General features: G+C 39.7%; 2 protein-coding genes across 4 annotated transcripts; one reads left to right on the plus strand and one right to left on the minus strand.

Moving 5' to 3' along the window:
• The first annotated feature begins 1176 nt into the window (after nt 1-1176).
• On the plus strand, nt 1177-22123 carry rassf4a (Ras association domain family member 4a). Of its 3 annotated transcripts, none has more exons than XM_034609531.1 (12): nt 1177-1303; nt 9371-9439; nt 9557-9632; nt 15706-15812; nt 16963-17033; nt 18214-18383; nt 18772-18873; nt 18948-18999; nt 19089-19210; nt 20397-20494; nt 21448-21545; nt 21584-22123. In XM_034609531.1, exons 2-11 carry the CDS (start codon nt 9387-9389, stop codon nt 21515-21517), a joined length of 921 nt encoding a protein of 306 aa, XP_034465422.1. In that variant the 5' UTR covers nt 1177-1303; nt 9371-9386; the 3' UTR covers nt 21518-21545; nt 21584-22123. The 3 variants fall into 3 exon arrangements, with proteins under 3 accessions (XP_034465422.1, XP_034465420.1, XP_034465419.1); XM_034609529.1 differs by having other exon boundaries at nt 21448-21524; nt 21567-22120; XM_034609528.1 differs by having other exon boundaries at nt 21448-21528; nt 21567-22118.
• Nucleotides 4812-6812, minus strand: LOC117775950 (C-X-C motif chemokine 3-like). The gene is made up of 4 exons (XM_034609533.1): nt 6702-6812; nt 6394-6523; nt 6068-6148; nt 4812-5347 (listed from the first exon to the last, which is right to left on the minus strand). The coding sequence occupies exons 1-4, from the start codon at nt 6766-6768 to the stop codon at nt 5215-5217; spliced, it is 411 nt and encodes a 136-aa protein (XP_034465424.1). The 5' UTR covers nt 6769-6812; the 3' UTR covers nt 4812-5214.
• Nucleotides 22124-23877: the final 1754 nt, after the last annotated feature.

The following is a 23877-nucleotide window of genomic DNA, read 5'->3' on the forward strand; positions in this document are numbered from 1 at the left end:
TGGCGGAGCAGCTAACTTCCTCTGTACGTGTTGAATCATAAATCCTATTCAGACAGACTGAGTGAGCGAGCGAGAGAGAGAGACTTCCTACAGTTTGTGCTTCCACCATACAATAGTTTCCTAGATGGCACATCCAGGCCGAAAAACAGGATGGGAGAAATAAATCTTCACAGGTCACAGGGATTTTTCCTTCACTGCTGAGGTGGGAAAAATAAAACTGACTGCTGCTCCTTTCGTGGCGGCTGTGCTGGAAGAATTCAACTTCATTATCACTGCATTTGTGAACAGAAATTTTGGGTTTGGGTCAAAAATATATATCCAGTCACAAAAAAACGGGGGGAAACACTAAGATTTAAGACTTAATTCAACCACATGTATCATTGATCCATAATCTAACAAAAGAAAATAAACATAACAAATAAATTTTAAAAAATAGGGTTAATTCGGGTAATCTGCATTGGACATTGGGAAATGTGGGACGCTGAAGCTCCATCTGTTTTTTGTCAACAGGACTTTTACCAAAGGTTTCATGATGGACATCATGTGACTGAAATCACATGTCTTCGTGGGGGTGATGTCACAAAGGGGTTTGGTTTCCATTGGTTTCAGGAAACATGCAGAGAAGACAATGGGGTGATAGATGGTGGCGGGTCTCTCACCTGCAAGGACTGTTTGTTCCCTGAATTGCCCCAATAGAATTTACTGAATTAATAATCTGTTATTGTTGTTGATTGAATTTTAATAGATTTTTGAAAAATGTGATACACCTTTAATATAATGTATTAAATGAATATTTTAGTTTTTTTGTTATTTAAGATAGTGTTCTTTATAAAATAAGTAATATTGAGCATGGCATGCATAAGGTGATTCTTTAAAAACCCTAAAATACAAGTGACCCAGATTATCAAACTCACTACAGATGTGTAATATGTTGATCTAATGTGTAAAACAGATATCGGAAGAAGTAGCAGCAGTCAAAATTCACGAGTTCAACCTATGAATTTTTGGAATTTTCTTTGAAGACGAATTGAACTCATTGCCGTGACTGATGACACTGAAGCGAAGCTCTCACAGACCTTGATCTGGAGGAGAGAGAGAGGTATGCAACCCTGACTCTGACGTCCCACTCTCACTGCTGATTGGTTCAGGCGTGCCACTGCGCGTTTTCTATTGGATCACCCATCTGTCGGTTGGGTCCTCCCGGCTCCGAAAGCCGCTCAGCCAGGCAGGCATGAAGATAACGAGCGATAAACGGGATACATCGCTGGAATAAGGAAGAGGACGGAGGACGCACACTGCTATGGTAAGAACTGATTTCAGATTTATTGCAGAATATTTTTTACTGAAGGAGAAATCAGGAGGAAGGGAACGTAACATATAAACAGCCATGTGGTGGCAAGAGGAGCTCTGAAGTTGGATACAAACGGCCACAGTTGTTTGGGATTTTGGATTATTAATACTACGATGCCAGGTGTTAAATATCCTTTTCCTCAGCTTTCATTTGTTTACATTCATTGCAGTAATAGCTGCAATAGAAATAGTTCATTCTTCCACCGAGTGCATTTGGCGAATGGATGGGTATTGTGTGCGTTATTTGGAGCTTTTTACGCATTTTTACGCACTGGCATGGATCGTCTACGGGCGCAGCTGCCGGTGAAAGGTGCGATAATTGGGTGTGAATCTCGCGATGATCAAACCAATTAGCAGACCTGCAATGAAGGTTTCTTTGTCCACCGAGGGAGCGGATACACAAGAGAAGAGAAGAGAAGAGAAGAAAAGAAAAGAAAAGAAAAGAAAAGAAAAGAAAAGAGAAGAGATTATTTAAATCCACCAAAATCTCAGCATCATCCAAAAAAAACAGTGACCCCTGTTTTCTTGCAGTTGTGCTCATGCATTTGATCCATCTCTCCATCTCCTGTGCAGTCATGTGCAATGGCTGAATAATTCATAATAATGGTCCCAGACTGGAATCTTTTAAGGTATGGAATATTTATCTACCCTTTATTATGTATAAATATGTATGAGCAACAGACTGACCATCCCATCATGCACCTACTCTGTCAGCAGTTTCCTCGGATGAGAGCGGAGGAGGTCAGAGGTCATCACAGAGAGGGTGGAGGGCTGATGGGTCCAGACACTGACTCAGTAATTAACATGATGATGAACAATCCTATTAGATGAGTTTTGATTCAGGAGGTATGGAGCATTAGAGCAGACGGGTGTGGGCCACTTCAGGCAAAGATGTGGCACTTCTGGGCTTCTTGTGACCCGAACAAAATGGATGTCAGCCTAAAGTTGCCCACTTATAAAATAGCAAATGTGGCCCTTTTTTGGCAAACATGCGGTGCTTAATGCAGAGTGTAATCTGGATGTGAACCTAAAGTAGCCCATGTGGTAAATGGTGAATAAGGCTCAAATAGCACCAAACAAATTTGGGCAATATTTGGCTCTCATGCAGTATTGCTATAGCTTACTTGTGGCCCAGATCTGGCAAACAGGAGAAGGCCACCCAAATGCCATCATTCCACACAGTATGTGGGCCAGATGACAGTGTGGGCCAAATCTGTGTGTAAAATATGTGAGGGGGCAGAGGTTTTACAGGAACCTAAGAGACTATCATCTCCATTTTTTGTGCTTAGTGTTTATTTTTTTAGCTGAATTTGTGCCTCAGTTCCCAGTGATCACTTCCCAGTCAAACAGCTGTGTGGTGAGTCTTGTTTCCTGGTTTTTGTGGTGACTACCCCTGCTCATGCAAGCAATTTTATTCTTCCGTTCTTCTGTTTTCCTTTGTTCTATATGTGCTGCCAGTGTAAAGGAATCACCTCCTTTATCATGTTACCAAAAGATGCAGTGCAATTCTGTGGATCACGTCAGAAAATATCATATTTGACCAGATTTATTTATATGGCACGTTAAAAACAACAGGAGTCGAGCCAAAGTGCTTTTCATGCATGGATACAAGATAAGACAAAGAAAAGACAAATACTGTAAAGGCATAGAAGACAAGTTAAACTAAAAAGATATAGATAAAGTAAAATAATGTTAGGAATCATAAGACAGACTCAAGCTGAATTAAAAACCAGATAGAAAATTATCGGTTTGCAGTAAAGACGGCATTAAAGCTGTCCACTATCCTGCAGGCTGTGTTTCTATGAGCTGTTCACTAGTGAGATAATAGAAGTTAATAAGAAGAAGCCAATTCAGCTACACCGGAACAAGATTGATGAAGTTTGGTGAACATCGCACTTTAGACACTAGATGACGCCATTGTGTCATGTGGCTGAAGTGATTGTGTTGAAACAAAGCTTCTCAATGTTTGTTCAAAGTAAAGGCTCATATGTTATATAATGTTAAAGCCTACTCACGTATATATAGATTTGATTATACAGTTTTATATGTTTCTTTTTTCTTATTCCTATAATTTTATATAATTTTAGTAGTTCTATATATTAAAAAAACGTACTTATATTGTAAAAAGTAAGATTCACTACAGAAAAAAACTAAATTAAATATTAAATTAAATATTACCTTACACACATTAAATGTTTTGCATCAGACAACACATTACTAAACCATTACACGTCAATGCACACTACCTAAAGTCATTGCATCAGGTGTTAGTGTGTGTATTTATATAGGAATTTAAGGGGGTTTTGTTGGTTGTATATGATTCAGCATCAACACTGTAGTTCAACTCAGCACCTGACAGATCCTCTCAGTTACAATCACTCCATCAAACATGAATAATCTTGCCTTGAAATACACCCACATTCTTTCACTGTGTTCATCCATAACACAGTGGATGTGGAAAAACCCCTCTGGCCAGGGTCAAAAGGACGGAGGTGATCAGTTTACTTTCACTTCTTATTGTGTGCTATTGAGTGTTGAGCAATCACCAGGCAGCTTTTACAGCAGGTGGGAAAAGACACACAGGTTGCAACATGCCTTGTTATTCACTTTCATTTACCCAGAATGATTTGAGAGCGTGGGTGAATAAGGCAAAAGTATTAGACGCCAGTGTGTGTGTATGTGTGGTACAGGAATTACTCATTCTGTGTGAACCTAAACCTGTTTACGCAGTCACATAATGGGGGCTTGTCTTCCTTATGGGAACAAAAAGCAAGTCCTCATATCGTAAATAATCGAATTTTAAGGCAAAGACATGATTTATGGTTAAGTTAAGGTTAAGGTTAAGGTTAGGGTAAGGGTTAGGTTTAGGCAAGTGGTCACTATGGTTGAGGCTAGAGTAAGTCTCCAGGAAGTTAATGTAATGTCCTTTGAAGTCATGGAGACACAGGGGAAATGAAGGCAAACGTAATAGGTGTGTGTGTGTGTGTGTGTGTGTGTGTGTGTGTGTTTTTTTTTTTCTCTCTTGTAGCACCATTTGCACTTTTCCTGTCAAAACATTCACATAAATTCTCAGAGCAGATGTGAAGCAGGTACTCGAGTTGCCACAAACACCCAACCTCACAACAGTCCACACCCTGATCACCAGGATGTCTCTGCGTCTTGCTGTGCAACACCAGATAACAATCACTGTTGGTAATAAACATAACAACCAGTGATATGTTCAATAAATGACCTTGCGTGTGCCAAAAAACGCCTCCAGATATTGTGTGGTCGCCTTTACACATGTTGAGATTTTTTAGTTTGGAGAGATATGTTTGCTTTGTGCCTGCTGCCAACTCACATCCTGTAGTTTATTAACCAAAGTGGAGACTGCGGGTGAAGTGACCTCTCATATCCTGCCAAGGAAGCGATCCTCGTTCCCATCATTCACTTCCAGCAGTAAACACCACACAAGGCTACACTATTGTTCAGATATTTTTATTTAAAAAAAACATGTTTATATAAAAAATAAATAACCAACAACATGTTCAGTTATATTTTCCAGCTGCCTACACAGAACTACACATGTACAATATATTTGATAGGGTTATAAAGCTAGAATTTTTACCAGCCACCAGGGCTTGTATATCTTTCAACATTATTTCAGTGAGTTCCACAAATAAAACCCTCCTGCTGCTGGCCTAGAAAAGTTTGGTTTACTGCCCAGGCGGAAACTCAGAGAAGCTTGATGTCTGAGCTGTGGGACAGAAAAAGAAATGTGGCACTGTTGCTGGTGGCCTGGAGTTAAGCGCCCGCAGGTTGGCAACAGTCTGTATGCACACACTCCGTGCTATAGCTTTGTTGACCGCTGTGGCCGGCCGACCATTAGGAGCTTGAAGATGATGCTCTGGCGTTGTGGCCCTGGCTCCTCTGTCGAGAGCGCAGACGCTTCCTTCCTCTGCCTCTGCCTCTCCTCCTCTTCAGGCAGAGCTTCACATCACGGCCCAATTTGTGAGATCTAGAAAACATAGATTCAAAGTTGAACGTGGGGCATAGAGCTAAGATGTTCCTGTGGTATCAGACAGTGTTTGGATTAAAACCAAACATCTGTGCAGGTTAGATGTGATAATGCATTCAGGCAAAAACCTGACAGTGTGTATGTGGTGGTTATTACAGCTTATATAGGAGAACACTAAGAAGGAAAAGCATAAAAAATGGCTCAACTGGTTGCGAAAGTCAAGGATTGAAAATATGTTTGAGCAGTGGGTCCGTGAAAAGTTTCCACATTCATCTATTTAAATTAACTTGATTTATTTCATTATTCTGTGTTGACATGATGAAAATATTTAAAAAACCTTTCTGATATCTTTCTATTACATTTCTCTTGTGTTGTTCTTTCACATAACTAAGTAGAAGTGTCCCTGAAATATTTTCTATTTTACTGTTAGGGAGAAAAAATCTCACCCAGCGACCAGAGTACAAACTCTGTGCTTTGTTATCAGAGCTATGGGAACTGGCTTGGCAACAAATGAGCTCATTTACTGGAAATATGAAGATGGGAGGGACCTCTCTGCAAACAAATAGGACCTACATATTCTGTGATCTGTTGGGTAACACAACAAGATCATTTCATGTCTTAGGTGTTATTCTTTGACCTAAATAGAAGGATTACTTTCTAACAAACACCTTGGAAATGCACGCTGTCAGTTTAGTGCGGTGTAGTTCTTTGCTGTCTCACCTGTTCCAGCAGCGGATGAGCTGTTTGCCCAGCGGTGCCTCTGGATTCAGACACACGAGTTCATTGTTACTCTTTGTCACTCTGAAAAACACAAAAGCTTGCGCCGTTAGTCACACTCATCTGTTTGTGGGTGTGTGTGTACTCATCTTTTTGGGAGGATAATTTTGAATACATGTGGCCTTATAGAGTGAGGACATTATGACTGTTCAAGTTCTAAGACTAGCTTTTAGGGTTAGGGTTAAAATAAGGTGTGCATGTGTGTGTGTGTGTGTGTGTGTGTGTGTGTGTGTGTGTGTGTGTGTGTGTGCGTGTGCGTGTGTACTCACATGACTGTGACCATGTTGCAGGTGGAGCTCTTGGGGGAGACTGTGAGCTCTTTCAGTGGCCCTCCGATTCTTGACCGAGTCTCCTGACACACGCATCGTCCTGGGACGAACGTGCCGTCTGACTCCCTCACTGCACAGACAGCAAACAGGATTACAGTCTAATTCCACAGGGTGCACCACGAGCAGCTACTGCAACTTCATATTTTCAGTCAGTTTGGCCCAAATAAAGCAACAAATCTACACTTGTCTTTTACCAAATCTAGAATTTATCAAAGAAAACTATACAAGATGAGTGGTTAGAGTCTTACCTGTGATCAGCACACAGCAGAGACCCAGGAAGGCGAGCTGACACACTGACTGGAGGTAAAGCTGCATGTTGGAGGCAAGCTGAGCATTGACACTGAGCTGCAGAGCCACATGTTGCTGTTTTATACTGGGGCTCCTCCCCCGCTTGCTCAGAGCTGGGCTTTCCAAACCAGGAAATTCCCCCACAGCACTATCCCCCTAAAAAACCAGGAGTCAGGATGCAAGGATCAGGGACACATTCCTACGGCTCTGTTAGACAAAAATAGACACGTTGCAGGACATAGTGATTAATACATTTTCCTGTTTGTTTTTCTTGTTTTTCTTTTTACAATTAATCTATTAGACAAAAGTGTTGCACACTGATTGTTTCCTGCAGAAACTGCCCCGTGGATCTCACTGTTTGTTTCTTATCATTATTAAGTGTTTGCCAACATACACAGTAACAGGAGTTATCCTTGAACGTGACACACAGACACAGTGTTAGTTTCCAGGCTTTTGTTCAAGCTTCTCACCTGTCCCACTGTTGGCTCCGTGTCAAAAACACCATGTGATTTCTCCTAACTCGCTGTGTCTGCTTTCAAAACAGGAGCCATTAGTTTGACGCTGCCCTCAAGTTGAATCAAATTGAAACTGGACAGAACATTAATGTGCATGTATGTGGCCCTCTCATGTGGGAATGTGGGAATAATAGAGGTTGTTTGTGCATGTACATCATCATAAAATATAATCATTAGTTACAATGCCTATAAAAAGTATTCACCCCCCTTGGATGTTTCACCCTTTTGTTGCTTTTATACATGAAATCATGGTCAATATAATTTGGCTTTTTTGACAAGAATTTGCAAAAAAAGCTTCTTTCATGTCAAAGTGAAAACAGATTTTTACAAACTAATGTCAATTAATTAAAAATATATAGTGTAAAATAGGTGTTTGCATAAATATTCACCCCCTTTAAAGTGACTGACCTAATTCAACAGAGGTCCAGCTAGTTGATGCCAGCAGTGTCACAATGAGTGAAATGGAGATCAACTGAGTGCAGTTGATGTGTGTCAAGTGATTGTAGTATAAAAACACCTCTGTCTGGGAGGTCCAGTCTCTGGTTCATCAGGATTCCTGCTACAATTGCAACATGAAGACAAAAGAACACTCCAAGCAACTCAGAGAAAAGATCATTGAAAAGTATAAGTCAGGAGATGGCTACAAAAAGATTTCCAACTCACTGGACATCCCACGGAGTTCAGTTAAATCCATCATTAAGAAATGGAAGGAGTATGGCACTTGTTTAAATCTGCCTAGAGCTGGCCGTCCTCACAAACTGAGTGACCGGGCAAGAAGAAGACTGGTGAGGGAGGCCACCAAGACACCTATGACCACTCTGAAGGAGTTAAAAGCTTCAGTGGCTCAGATGGGAGAGACTGTACATACAACAACTGTTGCCCGGGTTCTTCACCAGTCGAAGCTGTATGGGAGAGTGGCAAAGAGAAAGCCACTGTTGAAAAAAGCTCATGAAATCTCGCCTGGAATTCGCCCAAAGGCATGTGGGAGACTCCAAGGTCAATTGGAAGAAGGTTCTTTGGTCTGATGAGACAAAAATTGAGCTTTTTGGCCATCAGACTAGACGCTATGTTTGGCGAACACCAAACACTGCACATCACCACAAACACACCATCTCCACCGTGAAGCATGGTGGTGGCAGCATCATGCTCTGGGGATGCTTCTCAGCAGCAGGCCCTGGAAGGCTTGTAAAGGTAGAGGGGAACATGAATGCAGAACAATATCGCCAAATCCTGGAGGATAATCTGACTCAGTCTGCAAGAGAACTACGACTTGGGAGAAGATTTATTTTGCAGCAAGACAGCGACCCCAAGCATACAGCAAAAGCTACACAGAAATGGTTCAAAGATAACAAGGGGAATGTTCTGGAGTGGCCAAGTCAAAGCCCAGATCTCAATCCAATCGAGAATTTGTGGCTGGACTTGAAAAGAGCTGTTCACGTCCGATCCCCGAGCAACCTGACAGAGCTTGAGCTGTTTTGCAAGGAAGAATGGAGAAAAATTGCAGTGTCCAGATGTGCCAGCCTGATTGAGACATATCCACACAGACTCAGTGCTGTGATTGCAGCCAAAGGTGCATCTACCAAATACTGACCTGAAGGGGGTGAATAGTTATGCAATCATTTACTTTACCTTATATATTTTTAATTAATTGACATTATTTTGTAAAAATCTGTTTTCACTTTGATATTAAAGATATTGATATTGTTTATATCTGTTTGTTGGATTGATTGTAAGCAGGATTACATCCATTCAACTTCTGGATGGATTCACACGAAAAACTTGGAAGGATGTGGTAGGGGTCAGGGAAGAACCCATACAATTTTGGTGATGATCAAGGAATTTGTAATTGCCTTCTTGAAAATTACAAGGTGGAACGTTTCACAACATATTCCCATTCAGGGGATGATTCAGGGTGCTTGTTAAAAAAAACCCAACTGGTAGATTTAGGAGACTGATATCAAGGAGTGTTTGGAATTTGGTGACGGTTGATTGGAAATAAGGGAACAGTTAGGTACACGCTCTACTGAGTGCCGTTCTTAGTTAGGATTGTCTTCAACCTTTAATAAACTTGATGTCATCTTTTAATGTTTGTTTTGCTTATTTCTTTTCCACAGCTGCACTCTAGACAGAATGGGTGAGCATCAGACCTGCGTGAAGCTCAGTGAAGAGAAACTTATTCCAAAGTAAGTCCTTTTGTAAGCTGCCTCGCTGCCTCGCTGCACAGTAACCACATACAATGCTAAAGTGAAATGACAATGGTGGTGGCTTATATAAAATCTTTGCTTGTGGTTCACACTCAGGTCTGACATCCTGTCACTGCTGAGGACCTACAACTGTTACCACCAAGGCAAAAACTTCCAGCTGAGGACTCGTGAGGTAAAAAAACACTGACAGATGGCTGGAATGAAAAAAAAGGGGAGATACTACCTTGGTGGTGGTGGTGGTGTGTGTGTGTGTGTGTTTGTTCCACACATGCCAAAGTGAAACCAGTTTGATTCTAAGACATTGAGGATTAAAAATACCTGCAATTTTGGTTTAGTTCAGATCTGCAACTCCTGGTTTCTTTTCCAACGTACCATACAGCTGGTAAACCACAAAAAGCCCCTGTTCCTTCTTTAAGAAAATGAAAATGGAAGGGGGGGTCACACATTTTAGTCTGATCCACTCACTGCTGAGTGATGCATTTCCACAGTAAAAGATGTGGTTTGTCTGCAAAGCTGTTTGTAAGACCTTCAGTTAATTGTCTGATAACTGCACTGATTTGTATGGTCAGGAGTTCCCCTTTTTGTACGCAAGCAGGTTTCTGAGGAATGGACAGTGTGTGTGTGTGTGTGTGTGTGTGTGTGTGTGTGTGTGTGTGTGTGTGTGTGTGTGTGTGTGTGTGTGTGTGTGTGTGTGTGTGTGTGTGTGTGTGTGGTCACGATCTGGCCCTCTTTTTGTGCCCCTCCAGCCGCACTCACCATGTCGTCTCATTCTAGGAAAATCCCCCACAGTCACAGGCAGACCTGCTGCTGGTACATGTGAAGTATATACACATGTATAATGCATGGGGCAGTGATATCATAATATATTAACCAAAAATAGGGACACAGCAGCTTGAACCTCTAAAAATGATATTATAATAATACAAAAAAAGTAATTACTTGATGAAAAGATATTAAACAGAGCACGTTTGAAAATCAGAGAATTGAGAAACACATTGCATCACAAACCTCTCATTATGTTATCTGTAAATTTAAAGTAGTGCTTGAAAAAAACTGAGCAAACACTTTAAACAATGGTAAGAAATAAGTAAACTACAGTGGTGGATGGTATATGGACTGTACTGTACAATAGTAAGTACAAGTAGTGCAAAAATGCAATAAAGTAATTCAATGAAATAAATAATTATAAATGTGTAGGTATGCAGACAGAGGATGAATACGTACATTGTATTGTATACGTTTCTATGTCTATACAACTAAAAACTATGTCTATGAGGTTTTGAATTGGACATTAATGAATAAAAACAAAGTTTGTTTTTGTTCCACAGAACAAGTGCAAACCTGCAAATGTTAACAATAATTCCTCTGTATTACAGTGAGATGTGAAACTGTGAAAACTAGAATCACTGTTAAACATTTTTCTTCTGGAGAAGCAGAGCTTCAGAGCAGCGACCAAAGAGACTTTCTTGTTACTGTTTTCTTAGGCTAGGATTTGTAAGGATATAAAAGCCCTCTAAACACAACACGCCATGATAGTATGTTGACAACTATAATGCTGATTATATACACTCACTAATAAGTTACACATTACATGATGTAGTGACATTGTTGAAGCTGATTAACCTCATGAACCAGATGGAGTGAGTCCAGAGATTAGTCAGGACTGACTCAGTAGATAGATTGTGGAGCGGAGACATTCTTCGGTTGGAAGTGGGTGAAAACAGGGAAACTGTGATTTTCCAGATAATACAGTCACTGAATGAATGCACATTTATTCCCAGACAGAGCTTTAAAGGGGACATAAAACGGTTGGAAACGGTGTGGGGATTTGATTTCAGGATTTCATCATGGTCACGCTGTGCAGGTGAAGTCAGGTGAGGTGTGTTAGTCATGTTGTGGGAGGATCTGTCAACAAGCTGGCATGGATGAGCTGCCCAGTTCATGCTGAAACGATCCAGAAAAACAAGCTCAAGCATGTGTCCCTATACTTCCGAGTGAAGCTTCATCTGTGATACAGCAGATGATGCTGATTGCTGGAGGCTTATTGTCCCTTCACTGCTCTCACAGCAGAGAAAGTAGTTATTCACTGCCTTGCTTTAAAGCACTTCAACTCGTGTTATGTCCTGAAGGGGTTTCAAACGTACAGTCTTCGGATTAAAGGATTGTATCACTTCATCCTCCAAACCCACATGTTACCACAAAATGTGTTCACATTATAATGGAGTTTAGTCTTTAATCCAAATCGGTAAAAGGCAAACACAGGAGCGGCTTAACGTATGTGCCAGGCTTGTCTGCTGTAATAACCAAATATCAATCAATGTTCCTGCAGCTCCCCCTGGCGGTCAAAACCAAGCACTTTTCAGTTTCAAAAGCCACCACTGCAGTTCCTTTCATCACCACTAGATGTCAGTAGAATGTTTTTCCCCCTCTTTTTATTTGTGGTGGAAAAAGCATTTAGATCCTTTACTTGAGCTGAAGTAACAAAAGCACAAAACTCACTAATACTATATATCCCTGTACTGTGTTTATAATCTTATATAAGTGAAAGTGTGCAAACTGGACTTGTGACTGTTTGACAGTTATACACGAGTCCAGTGGATTCAGACTTTTAGACACCACTGTATTGATTATTTGTTTACTAGCACCGATATTGGATTATTAGCACCAATGTTTTTAATATGAAAGTAGCATTTTACTGCAGCTGTTATATACAGCTGCTGTTGTTGTTATTTCCCCTGAGGAGGTCATGTTTTCACCCCATTCGTCTGCTGCTTAATTTGTTTGTTTGTATGCAAGATTACCTAAAAGGATTTCCACGAAACTTGGTGGAAGGATGTGATGTGGTTGAAGGAAGAACTAATTAGTCTTTGGAGTGGATCCAGATATGGGGGCGGATTTTTTTCCCCACTTACTTTAACATTGCAAGTTTTTCAATTTTTTCACTGTTTTTACATAGAATTGTGGGGGGAAAATCTGGCATATTTAGGAGACTGATATTTATGAGTGTGTGCAATTTGGTGCAGTTTGATTGAATTTAAGGGGGCTGTTGGGTGGAGGGATGAGCTCTATTGAAAATATAGCACTAAAGTGAAAATTATTTAGGTATTTGTACATCACTTTAAAGTTGCATGCTTTTAATTTCTTCATATACTGCTGGGAAGTATAAATATTTGTATTATTTATCGGCAATTGACAACTGACCTAAATAATAGAATTCTAGTGATGAAGTATATACATACGTGGTAGCATAAAATGACAATTCTCAATTATGGTAAAACTGTACAGTATCTGAGTAAATATACTTGGTTATATTCCACCCCTGGCCTGTATACGAAGCCTGTCAGTGTGCTTTAATGCAGGTATTAATGCAACTGAACCAGTTAATCTAATTTGTTTTCTTCCAGTTAATCATTAAGTCTATAAAATATCAGAAAAACCAAAGAGATTAAGTTTATGAAATTCTCCCATTTCAAATACCTGCCTCAGAACACATTTGACTTATTTGTTTCTTTGCTTGATAAATGTTTATGAAGCATAAATAATAGTTTACTGATAAAATGTAATGATGTGTAGCTCTTTTGTTGAGAAACTTTAGAAACAAACAAACAATGACATGATTATTTTTGCATTTTATTACAAACTATATCCTTTGAATCTTTACAAAATATTCAACAATGTAAACATGTAGACTTCGGTCCTCAGTGCATAAAAATAAAGACGTCTTCATGTTACTGAAGCACAATAAGGTGATTTTGTCCAGCAAACATAATAAGTCCCATCAGACATTGCTTTGTTTAAATCCTCCTGAATAGAGCAGGTTCTTCCAGCCTTGTTTGATCCGTGATTCTCCTCCAAAGTGCCCACAGGACTTACAACAACAACAACAGCCACAATGTTCAAGTCCTTATCTGTCCAAACAGCCAGTCCACTGGGTCTTTGCCCCTGCAGTCTTGTTCTCTGCCCATTCTGAGAGAAATCTCCTCTGTGCTGCTCAGACTCACACTGGAAGGTCTGGAAGTCCTTAGTGTGCGGGGAGATCCGCGAGGAAGTGAGGCTGAAAGCTTCATCTGAGCTTTTGAGAACTGCCGCAGCCTGGGGGTCCTCTGGAGCCTGACGGGGCCGCAGCTCGGGGCCTCAGCGGGGCAGGCGAGGGCCTGGATGCTGCTCATGTAGTCGTCTAGAGAGTGGGAGCCCTGGGTGGTTTGGGAGGATGAGGGATGGACAGGAGAGTCCTCCAGCGTCTCAGTGATGGTGGGTAAGAGAGGCAGGGAGAGCAACAAGCGCCTGCACTTCATGCTGCAGAGGGAGAGGAAAAATAAGATGGTTAGACTGTGGCCCTTTGTCTACAAACGCCAGTGACATAAAATACATAGAACTATTTACATGAAAAAATCTAGACAGTGATTTTCATTTTTCATTTTTTTTATTTAGTTCTGTCAGCTGCTCAAAAATGTCCATAATGGTCGTTTATCTGCATTTACCATTTGGCCTGCTGACTTTTAGACTTTAATTATTCTAATACACAAATTAACTGATAATTATGAACATCATTCTTTCCTATTTGATAGAATTACACGGAAGATACAATGTTGAGATTATTAAATTAATTGAATAATTTTTCAGGAATTGTAATAGAGAATTCCCGATAAGAGGAGATAAATAATGAAGCAGTCTTACCTTGGATGATGCTGTATTTGAACGTCAGTTGAACAGAGCAAAGCAGAGTGAAGTTGTCTCGTTTTCTAAGTTGAGTCTGACTGGACCAGAGCGTATCCAGGCTTTATAGAGGCTCACTGCAGCCGAGCGATTAACCGCTCCTCCCAAAAATAGCCCTGCTGACCTTACGTGTGCATGTGTGTGTTTGTGTGTGTGTGTGTGTGTGTGTGTGTGAGAGGGTGTGTTCATGCCTGTTCAGGAAGCTCAGGAGTGGCGGATTAGCAAAGTTCAATGGTGCAGCTGCTCTGAATGTTTATATTCCAGAAACAATGGAGCCCTGGGAATGAGCTGACACACCTCCGAAAAACCCACTTTCTGCTTCTTCTCTTTCTCTCCTCTGACATTTACATTTACTGACACATTAAAATGACTGTTGTTCATCTAAAAAATGGCACTAAATCCCACTGTTCATCATAAATTGTAATATTTGTTCAGCAATTTGTACATTTCTCCGGCCTCCTTTTGAACCCACGGATGCACACAAGAAACCACAAGTAATAGTAGCCATGAAAAATTAACCCATTAACCCTGTATACATGAAAATCCATACATTATGAGGCAGAGACACTAGACAGCGTGAAGAAATAATAATTAATAATTAATAAATAATTTATCATTTTATCACAGCAAAGTGAGGCCAAATGTATAAAGTGCTTCATAACTAGCAAACGCTCACATTCGGCCCCCCCGACACATATTTTGAAGTATTCATGTGTTTACACTTAAATGACAATAAACTATTACTTGGCGTTTAACCAAATTTGCTTTGAGGCTAACCACGGACTTTCAGCTGATCAGCTGATCTCTGACTTCTTAGAACCTTACATCGTCTTACTCTGACTCTAATGTGCGTTACATAAAATCTCTGTGACAAATCAATTCATATTCTTGTTGTCAGCAGCTTGAAAGATCCGCATGTGATTATCTAATTAGATATAGTGATGATATCACATGAGTTATGGAGACAAAGGAGCTGACAAAGTATCTATAGATACTGTGATAATCAGTGATCACAGCAGTAATTCATCTGATTTATTGCCGCCTCAGTTGTGGTATATGCACATAAAACTTAATAGGCTGTATGACTTCTTGGAAGAGATGTTTTGGTCTTGGTTTTACATTTAAAAGCTAATAATAGTTAACAGGGTAAGGCTATTTACTTTTCTTTATTCTCAGAGCACATACAGTGCAATGCAGTGTGAGGATTTTCTTCTAATTTTAGAGTTTCAGTTGTATGACATCAAAACACATCCCCCTGTGTGTACGTGACCCATAGCAGCCTCGGCACTGCTCTCGTTATTACGCCTCAGACGTGACTTCACCCCCGTGCTGGGCAAAAAAAGGGTGGGCTGAGCATTACAGGTTTTCTCCAAGATGAGAGGGGGGTCACCCTGGAGCTGTGAGCGACTGTTCCAGCACGTACACCTGATACTGAGCCTCTATGGCAGACGGCCAGCAGGATATCCTCCTCCATGGGCCGCAGATTATAATTGTCACGTGTGTGTGTGTGTGTGTGTTTCTGTTTGTAGGAAGAAGGAGAGTTCATCCTCGAGGGATTGCTGAACATCTACTGGGGTCTTCGTCGACCAATCAGACTTCAGATGTACGATGACAATGAAAGACTCCGTCTGAACCGGTACGGCAGCCACATCCAGTCTGACACACTGATGCCTTCATGTGCTGAACAAACAGATGTGAGCCAGTTATATTAACAGAGACCTCTCACACAATAACAGATAAATCCACTCTACAAACTCCCCCCCCCCCCCACCCTGTATAATGAGGAAGCTGAGGAAACTCCTTTTTGCCTGAGTCGTACGTGAGGTCGCTGCACTATAGTGCTGATGTGGTGAATTTTTTGTCTTTGGCCAATATCTTTGTAATTAAGATAAGATAAAGTAAAAGACGACTTTATTGATCTCCAAAGGGGGAAATAACAGTATACAGTGTAAAGAGGTAGACAAATTAAAAAAATCTAATCTAAAATAATGAACAAAATGAAAAATGTTTAATAAATGACATTCAAAAGCTACACTTTGGACTGACTAGAATACCATTGCATTAATAATAATAATAATAATAATAATAATAATAATAATAATAATAATAATAATAATAATTGTTGTTGTTGTTGTCTGAATCCTGCAGCTCTGGAGTCAGAGATACCTGCAAAGAGAGAGAGACAGAGAGAGACCACACTTAAAATTTCTCAGTAACACAACCTGCATGTCCTTGGACTGTGAGAGGAAGCCAGAGGAAACCAAGGCAGGCATTCAGGTTCAAACCCAGAACATTGTTGCTGTGAGTCGACAGTGCCTGATCACTGGACCACAGTGCCACCTTGACCAAAACCTAATACACTTAATATAACGGGGGTCCAAAAGTCTGAGATCACTAGTTGCGGGGTCTCAGGCTTTTGGACCCCACTGCAATAATCAAGAAAATTATTGGCAAATTAAGCAAGAGTGAAAATAACTGTTGGTTGCAACCCAAGTTAAAATGGAGACAGTAATGTTGTGGAAGTAAATGGTGTTAGGATAACGAGTGAGAATAGAGGAGGAGATTTTGTTTCGTCACCTCCTGCTTTGCATCTCACATGAAAACCATTGAAAGTTACAGAAAAAAAGCTAGTAAGTGTACCTTGAGTTAAGATCTACTAAACTGCAGAGCACCTGGATGCATTTAAGAACTGTACACTATACTTTATATTCCTCTATATATTTTATATTTTAATATTAGAAATGTCAACAAACAGCTAACATATTTTTTCCTCCATCTTCCCACAGAAACGATAGATCTGCTGTGGCATCGGCAGAGTCGAACAATAATTCACTTGGCAGTGAAACTGGACCAGAGAGTGAGTAACACACTGCAGACATGCAGTCACTGTGACACACACTCACACACACTACTGACGGATTAGATTAGTAGATTACACACACATACTGAAATAGATTAGTGCTCCACAAGTGCTTCATTCATGAGATGTCGTCCAGATCAGATCAGGTCAGCCGTGTCTATACCAGGATTACACCAAACAGTCGTGAGTCTGACATTGGCCTTTTTAAGCAGTTTCTGCTGACGTCTCACAGAGGTTTTCTTTCTCTAATGGGGAAGTGTGTATTTTCTTTGCATTTATTCTATTTACTTCTGTTTGCTGATCCAGATCCTTGTTCTCGGGTTTCATTACCACATTTCTGTCATGTGAGGATCTCAATGTTGTCTGACAGGATTTGAAATTTGGACGGAAACAGAACTTAAACTCTGTCACAATAACTCTTTCACTGATATGTGTCATCATAACAACTTTTATTCACTTATTTCATTAAGAGACCTTAAATTAGTGCCTGGATTAAATACATAGTGCATAGTATGAGATTGACCCTTATTTAATATAAAGTGATGTAGGTGATCATCTCATAATTACTTAATAACATTTCTGCTGCTTATAATATGTGGAAACCCATGCAATGGAGGAAAGCATGTAATTTTGTGGGATAATAGGGTTAAATATGAACATGAATTATTGCCCAATGTGTCAAATATTGGTCTAATTTCTTAGAGAGTAAAGGAAATTATTCATTTTTGACCGTAAACTTGCTTAATAAATCAAGTTTTGTTCATTAGTTTAAAATAAACTAATTTGAATAAATCTTGATTTTAATTAAATTATATGTGGTTCTTAAAATTATGGATCACAAATTCAGGCCAGGTGAAAAAGTGAAAAGAAAACTAGAATGGCCTCCGCCAAGACCCAACTCAATCCAGATTTTTTATTTAGATCCTCAACAAATTGCACACACTCTTAAATATCAGTCCCCTAAACAGAAAGAAAATCCTGGATCTGACCCTGATCTGGATTTTAAGGGTTCTTCCCTGACCCATGTTACATCCTTCCACCAGTTGCAGTTGAGCAGGTGGAACGCCACATCCATCTTTGCGTTAATCTATATCCAAATGTCTGACGCCTATGAAAACAGGCCCCACCTGATGCATGTGTTAAGAGGAGTGTGTTTTTGTTTACGTGGCTCCCTAAGGTGATGACATGGGTGGTCAGGAGGAGGAAGACTCTCCTCAGCTGCTGAGGACCAGGAGCGACGCTTCCTTCATGCGGGTTCAGAGGAGGTCAAGGACACACACCGCCAGAGACCTGCAGCGCCTGCGCACACACAGGTTCTCAATCAACGGACACTTCTACAACCACAAGGTACAACGAGAAGACAACACACACACACACATGTTAATGTATCCCGTTGTTAACACTTCTCCAGATGCAGAGGCGTAGTGTTTTCCTGTGTGGGTGTGCCTGCACTTGCACTTAGTTTCACAATAGCCTGCTGTGGGCTGATTTCATTTGTGTGCCACAGAATACAAGGTTACACCGAGTCCTTTCTTTAATTTCTCCTGAGTACGCAGTGTGTGTGTGTGGGTGTGGGTGTTGTTATTGAACAGAATCCAGCTGCAGGGATTTCCTCTCTGATTCAGATTTCCGGTTCAAGTTGTTCAAGTTCCAGAAATCCCTGATCAAATTAAGAATCAAATACAAAGTGTCCTCTCTGTTAAAGATGTCACCTGTTTGTTTCTGTTGCCCTCAGACGTCTGTATTTACTCCATCTTATGGTTCGGTCACTAACGTACGAGTAAACAGCTCCATGACGACGGCACAAGTCCTCAACCTGCTGCTCCACAAGTTTAGGGTAAGCAGTGAGGAAACTAGTGGTGTTTTCACTTAAAGAACGAGAAATGTATTTGTGTATTTGTGTCTTTTAAGGTGGAGAATACATCTGAAGAGTTTGTCCTGTATGTGGTGCACGAGTCTGGAGGTAAGTTGTATATATTTTTGTGGCTCTGTCATTATAAATGTTGTGTTTTTGTGGTTCTATAGCTGTTTTCTTATTCTGTGGCCTTGCAGAGCGGACCCGCCTGAGAGATGGTGAATACCCTCTGGTGGCTCGCGTGCTTTTTGGCCCCTGTGAGGAAATCTCCAAGATCTTCCTAATGGAGGCCGACCTGGGGGAGGAAGTCACATACGATGTGAGTCCGGGTCTCCTGCCACCACTCTCTCTGTTCTCACATCTCATTCATGATGACTGACCCCTTTTTCTTTATATTTAGTCCTCAACAAAGACACACAGGGATACAATGGGCCAATGATAGAGCTGGGTTAAATTTAGTAAGCTAAGAAAAGATATCCTGTTTTGGGGCTGATGTAACAATAGGCTGAGATGACCGACAGTACCCTGCGAATAAGTCCTATAAATAAAACTAGACTGTTGATGGAGAGGTTTTCTGTGTTATTGAAAACTCTAATGAACTAAATCGGACTTATTCCAGTGGTGTCTAGTAATAATTTAGATTTTATTTGTCCAGGATTAGTAATATCCACCTACACACACTAACATTTTTGTTGCTTTAAGTATTAAAAGATTACATTTACTCTTACATTACTTTATTTGGGGGGCTTGCTAGCTCACCTGGCAGCGTGAGCGCCCCCACAAACTGAGGCTTGTCTCCTCCTGCAGCATGTCTGCCCTCTGTTTCACATTTGCTGTCCTATAAGAGAAATGCTTCAAACACATCTTTAGAATATATATTTAATATATTCAACAGTACATCTTCTCTGGTGCTGTCATCTTTGTTTATGCCTTTTGAAGGGAGGTTCAAGGGAGATTTTTCAGGAACAAACAATTACATTATTAGCTGGGAAAATATTTATTTTTAAAGCAGAGATTGTGGATTCTTTATTATTTATCAATTTCTAATATCTATTAAATGTTACTTTATTTTGCAAGTCTATGTAGGAAAAAGAAATGATGAACCTAAAAGATATCTTTCGAGATTGATGGATAAAGTTTATTGAAGATAAATAAATGATATCAATATTATAAAAAAAAGAATATCAACAGTTTTTTTCTCACTAATAACGAAAGGAAATAACATGAAACAATTTATTTATCTATTTATAATGATACATAATTAGGTTGTTGTAATGTATTTGTATAAATATATGTGTATAAAATCTATTTGAATGGAACAAATGTCTTTTTCTTGTTTGTTGTAATTATGATGATGTCAGCCGTAAAGACAGAGATTATGTTACAGTCAGTTACGTCAACTTTAATGTATTATTTGTAATGGTCATCATTTTATTCTCACTGTTTGGATTTATCAAAAAATCAATGAGCTGTGTAACTGATATCTTTGAACCTTTCCTCCCCAGGTTGCCCAGTACATAAAGTTTGAGGTCCCTGTTTTAGACAGCTTCGTGGAGAAACTCAAAGAGGAAGAGGAACGGGAGATTAACAAACTGACCAAAAAGTAAGTCAAGAGTCGCTCAGATTTGTAAAACTCGCTTCAGTCTAGACAGAGCGGCTTCTCTAACGGCCCGTCGGTTTCATAATGTGAGGCCAATATGTGTGTCTCTCACCGGCATGACACAATCAAAACAAGGCCGCTAATCTTCAATGAGGACAGTGTTTGTTTGAATCATTCGTCACTAACTGTTTACACCATTGTGTAATCCTTGAAATCATATGACTGAGATCTCAGTGTGTGTGTGTCTGTGTTGGTCTGTGTGTGATTGTGTGTGTCAGCTTCCAGCATGTGGGCTCAAAACATATGGTTCTTTCTTTCACACACAGGCATATTTTGTAATCTGTGATGTACACACATTTTCTGTTGTTAAGAAATCCCCTGAAAAGATGTTTATGAACTTTATATTCATCTTTACCAGTGAACTCTACTGACAAAACCCAGCATGTTTGTGTAGCATCTATCATGTATGAGCACTGTAGTTTGTTTTAAGTGAAACTACCATGAATACTAATTTAGTTTTTACGACCCATACGACATCCTTCCACCAGGTTTTGTGATAATTTGTCATGGATCTTTTTGCATAATGTTGTTTTAAAAACAAACAAAATGACAGGGGTGTAAACATAACCTCCTTAGCGGAGTTAAAAGAAAACTGAAACTACTGTATTTGTGAGTAGTTTTATATAATAAACTATTTTAAGCAGTAATTAAAGATGTAAATCCTAAAATAAAATCAGTCACAGACAGGATAAAGACAGACATGTAACACAGTGTTGGTCTTTTAAATGGATTTTATGACAATGTTAAAAACAAATAGCAACTCAAGCCTTTAAAGAATATACAATTTTATATATAATTGTAAATAAACGTGTGTATATTTGTATTTGTGTTTGATTGCCAGTATGTGGGTATTTCAGTGAATCAGTCTTAAATTGTGTGTTTTCCCACCTCTGCAGGTACAGTGCTCTGAGGTCTAAGATTCTACATCAGCTGGAAGGCCCAGTGCACGACACTGACGGAGTATAGAGCGTGTGTGTGTGTGTGTGTGTGTGTGTGTGCGTGTGTGTGTGTGTGCGTGTGTGTGTGTGTGTGAGTGCAACACTAATGATTGTTGATTTATTGTGGGATCAGATACTGTAGTGAATGTAGAGGTAAAAGGGTAAAAGTAAAGACCCAATAGAACCATATCAAACACCAATGTGCTCCTGCTTTTAGAATTACATATCTCAACCGTTTGTAGGATGTCTTTTGTTAATGTTATTACTAAAAATGTATCCCTGTTTTGATAACTCTGCTATTAATGTGTTCACTTTTTGTATAAAAATTCCTATTGCAAATATTTATACGCGCTGTAACTGGTCATGTTTTCTCTGACTTGGACCCTTTTCAATGTAATAAATCAGCTTTAGTTTGGCCTTTATAATAACTGCTGTTGGATCTGTGCTCCCACGAAACATAAAACCCAGCTCAGTGTTCCCACCAAAGAACACAGCCATCTTTATTATTTCCTGTACTTCCACTGTGACTGGAGCTCAGATTGTTCTTGTGACCCCCCGTGCCAGCTGGTTCCCATGAGCTTTGTGTGTGTGTGTGTGTGTGTGTGTGTGTGTGTGTGTGTGTGTGTGTGTGTGTGTGTGTGTGTGTGTGTGTGTGTGTGTGTGTGTGTGTGTGTACACACAGACCCTGGCAGTGATCTGAACTGTATTTTACTTGCCCTCATGTAACCCTCTTAAATGAGCTACTAGACTGTAAACAAGATATATGGGGGGGGGGGGCAAGATGGATTAATAACATCTGCAATAACAATATGTGCTTAGGTATATGTAAAACCGCAAATACTGAAACGTACTTCTTTTTGTGACTTGAGATCGTCTCCCTCATACAGATTAAATACAAATATAATAGACCTTCATTACATTTTAATTTTATTTGATTTAAGTCAAAAGTTTATTTATATAGCACGTTTGAAAGTGCTGAACAGGTTTAAAATACAGCATTAAAAAAAATATATATATAAAAAACAAAGAATTAAATACAAAATACAAAAAGCAATAAAGTATCAAACATTATAAATATGTTGAGCATTATCAATAACACATCGACAGCAGATGATAGCAATTTGAGTTCAAGGTCTCTGAACTCAAATTGAATATAGTGAACTCAATTGTAATCCACGAGGCCTGATGATATTTATATAATTGTGATGATTGATGATGATTTCACCACATACAGCTGCAGTCAGAAGGTCACACTGTGTGAACAACCACAGACACAGAGATCATTCATACAGTGGCTGCGGCGTATATAGAAAATTTTCCTCTCGAGGAATGTAAACTCCAGGAATGTAAAGCTGAGAATGCTTCACACATGTGAGAGATGAGGAGACAGAGTGGATGTAAAGTTGATATTTATTGTTCCAATAAGTGGTTTTTAAGGGTATAATTTTGTTTGTACTGTGCCCTTCCCACCCAGTGTCAAAGATGGATGGATATTTAACAACCCTTCACAGTTTCTACAACAAATATCTGTCTAAATCCTGCTGGCGCAATGACGCTGCCATCTGACAACACACTCAACACAACGCATGTTGTTTTTTGTCTGATCTTTACTTGACAAAATTACTGCAACCACATACACACAAATATACATGTACTGTATTCATTACCTCTTTACAGAGATCCTACAGTTATTTAGCAGCTTCCAGTGAAAATTTACGCTCAGGCTGTTAAAAGTGCAGTCAGTCTCTGCAGTATCATGAGGAGGGTGCACCAAATTCTTCATTGCCGCAGCCACTCCTGTCACTGGCAGCATTAAGAGAAGATGATGGAACGTTTCCAAATCAAATGGTAAATGTTGAGACATTTGTGTCCTGTTACTGATGTAAATGGCATAATTTGCTTCTAACTTTTCAGCAACCAGCTTGGCGAATGATGAGCAGGATGATGCTCGGGGAAAAAGGGAGAAATGCATTGTGGTTGACATATTTGCAAGATAAGAGAATAAAAAAGGCTTTTGAAAAGCTGACAGTGAGTGATAGATTTATTCTGAAGTATTTTGAAATATTTCAACATGCAAATATAGTAATTATTGAGTTATAAAATGTGGCTGGTTTATTGTTTGACATAACAGGGCAATGTCACTTTTAATCGGAAATTTGAACATTCATTTGAACGTGGGGGTAGAAGTTAATGTTTTGAACTGTAATTCCATGCACAATATTCAAGTGCAACATTATTATTTGAACTAATTTTGTTCTTGAAAAAAACACGTCAACCATGTTGGCTGGTGCAATGGTGTGACTAATTAAAGTGGAGTTATTTCTATTCATTCCAGGAACCAAGCGTGTGGTGTACTTGAGGTTTTCGGTATTAACTGCAGAGCACACT

This window comes from Hippoglossus hippoglossus, chromosome 15, assembly GCF_009819705.1.
Source record: "Hippoglossus hippoglossus isolate fHipHip1 chromosome 15, fHipHip1.pri, whole genome shotgun sequence".
Lineage (NCBI taxonomy): Eukaryota > Metazoa > Chordata > Actinopteri > Pleuronectiformes > Pleuronectidae > Hippoglossus > Hippoglossus hippoglossus.

Bases quoted from the DNA above. Each gene is read 5' to 3' on its own strand.
- LOC117775950 (XM_034609533.1), bottom strand. From the start codon at position 6,768: ATGCAGCTTTACCTCCAGTCAGTGTGTCAGCTCGCCTTCCTGGGTCTC. The intron at 6,524-6,701 runs GTAAGACTCTAA...CTGTCTGTGCAG, and splicing joins CTGCTGTGTGCTGATCACAG to TGAGGGAGTCAGACGGCACG. The intron at 6,149-6,393 runs GTGAGTACACAC...TGTGTTTTTCAG, and splicing joins TGCAACATGGTCACAGTCAT to AGTGACAAAGAGTAACAATG.
- rassf4a (XM_034609531.1), top strand. From the start codon at position 9,387: ATGGGTGAGCATCAGACCTGCGTGAAGCTCAGTGAAGAGAAACTTATT. The intron at 9,633-15,705 runs GTAAAAAAACAC...TTCTGTTTGTAG, and splicing joins TCCAGCTGAGGACTCGTGAG to GAAGAAGGAGAGTTCATCCT. The intron at 20,495-21,447 runs GTAAGTCAAGAG...CCACCTCTGCAG, and splicing joins ATTAACAAACTGACCAAAAA to GTACAGTGCTCTGAGGTCTA.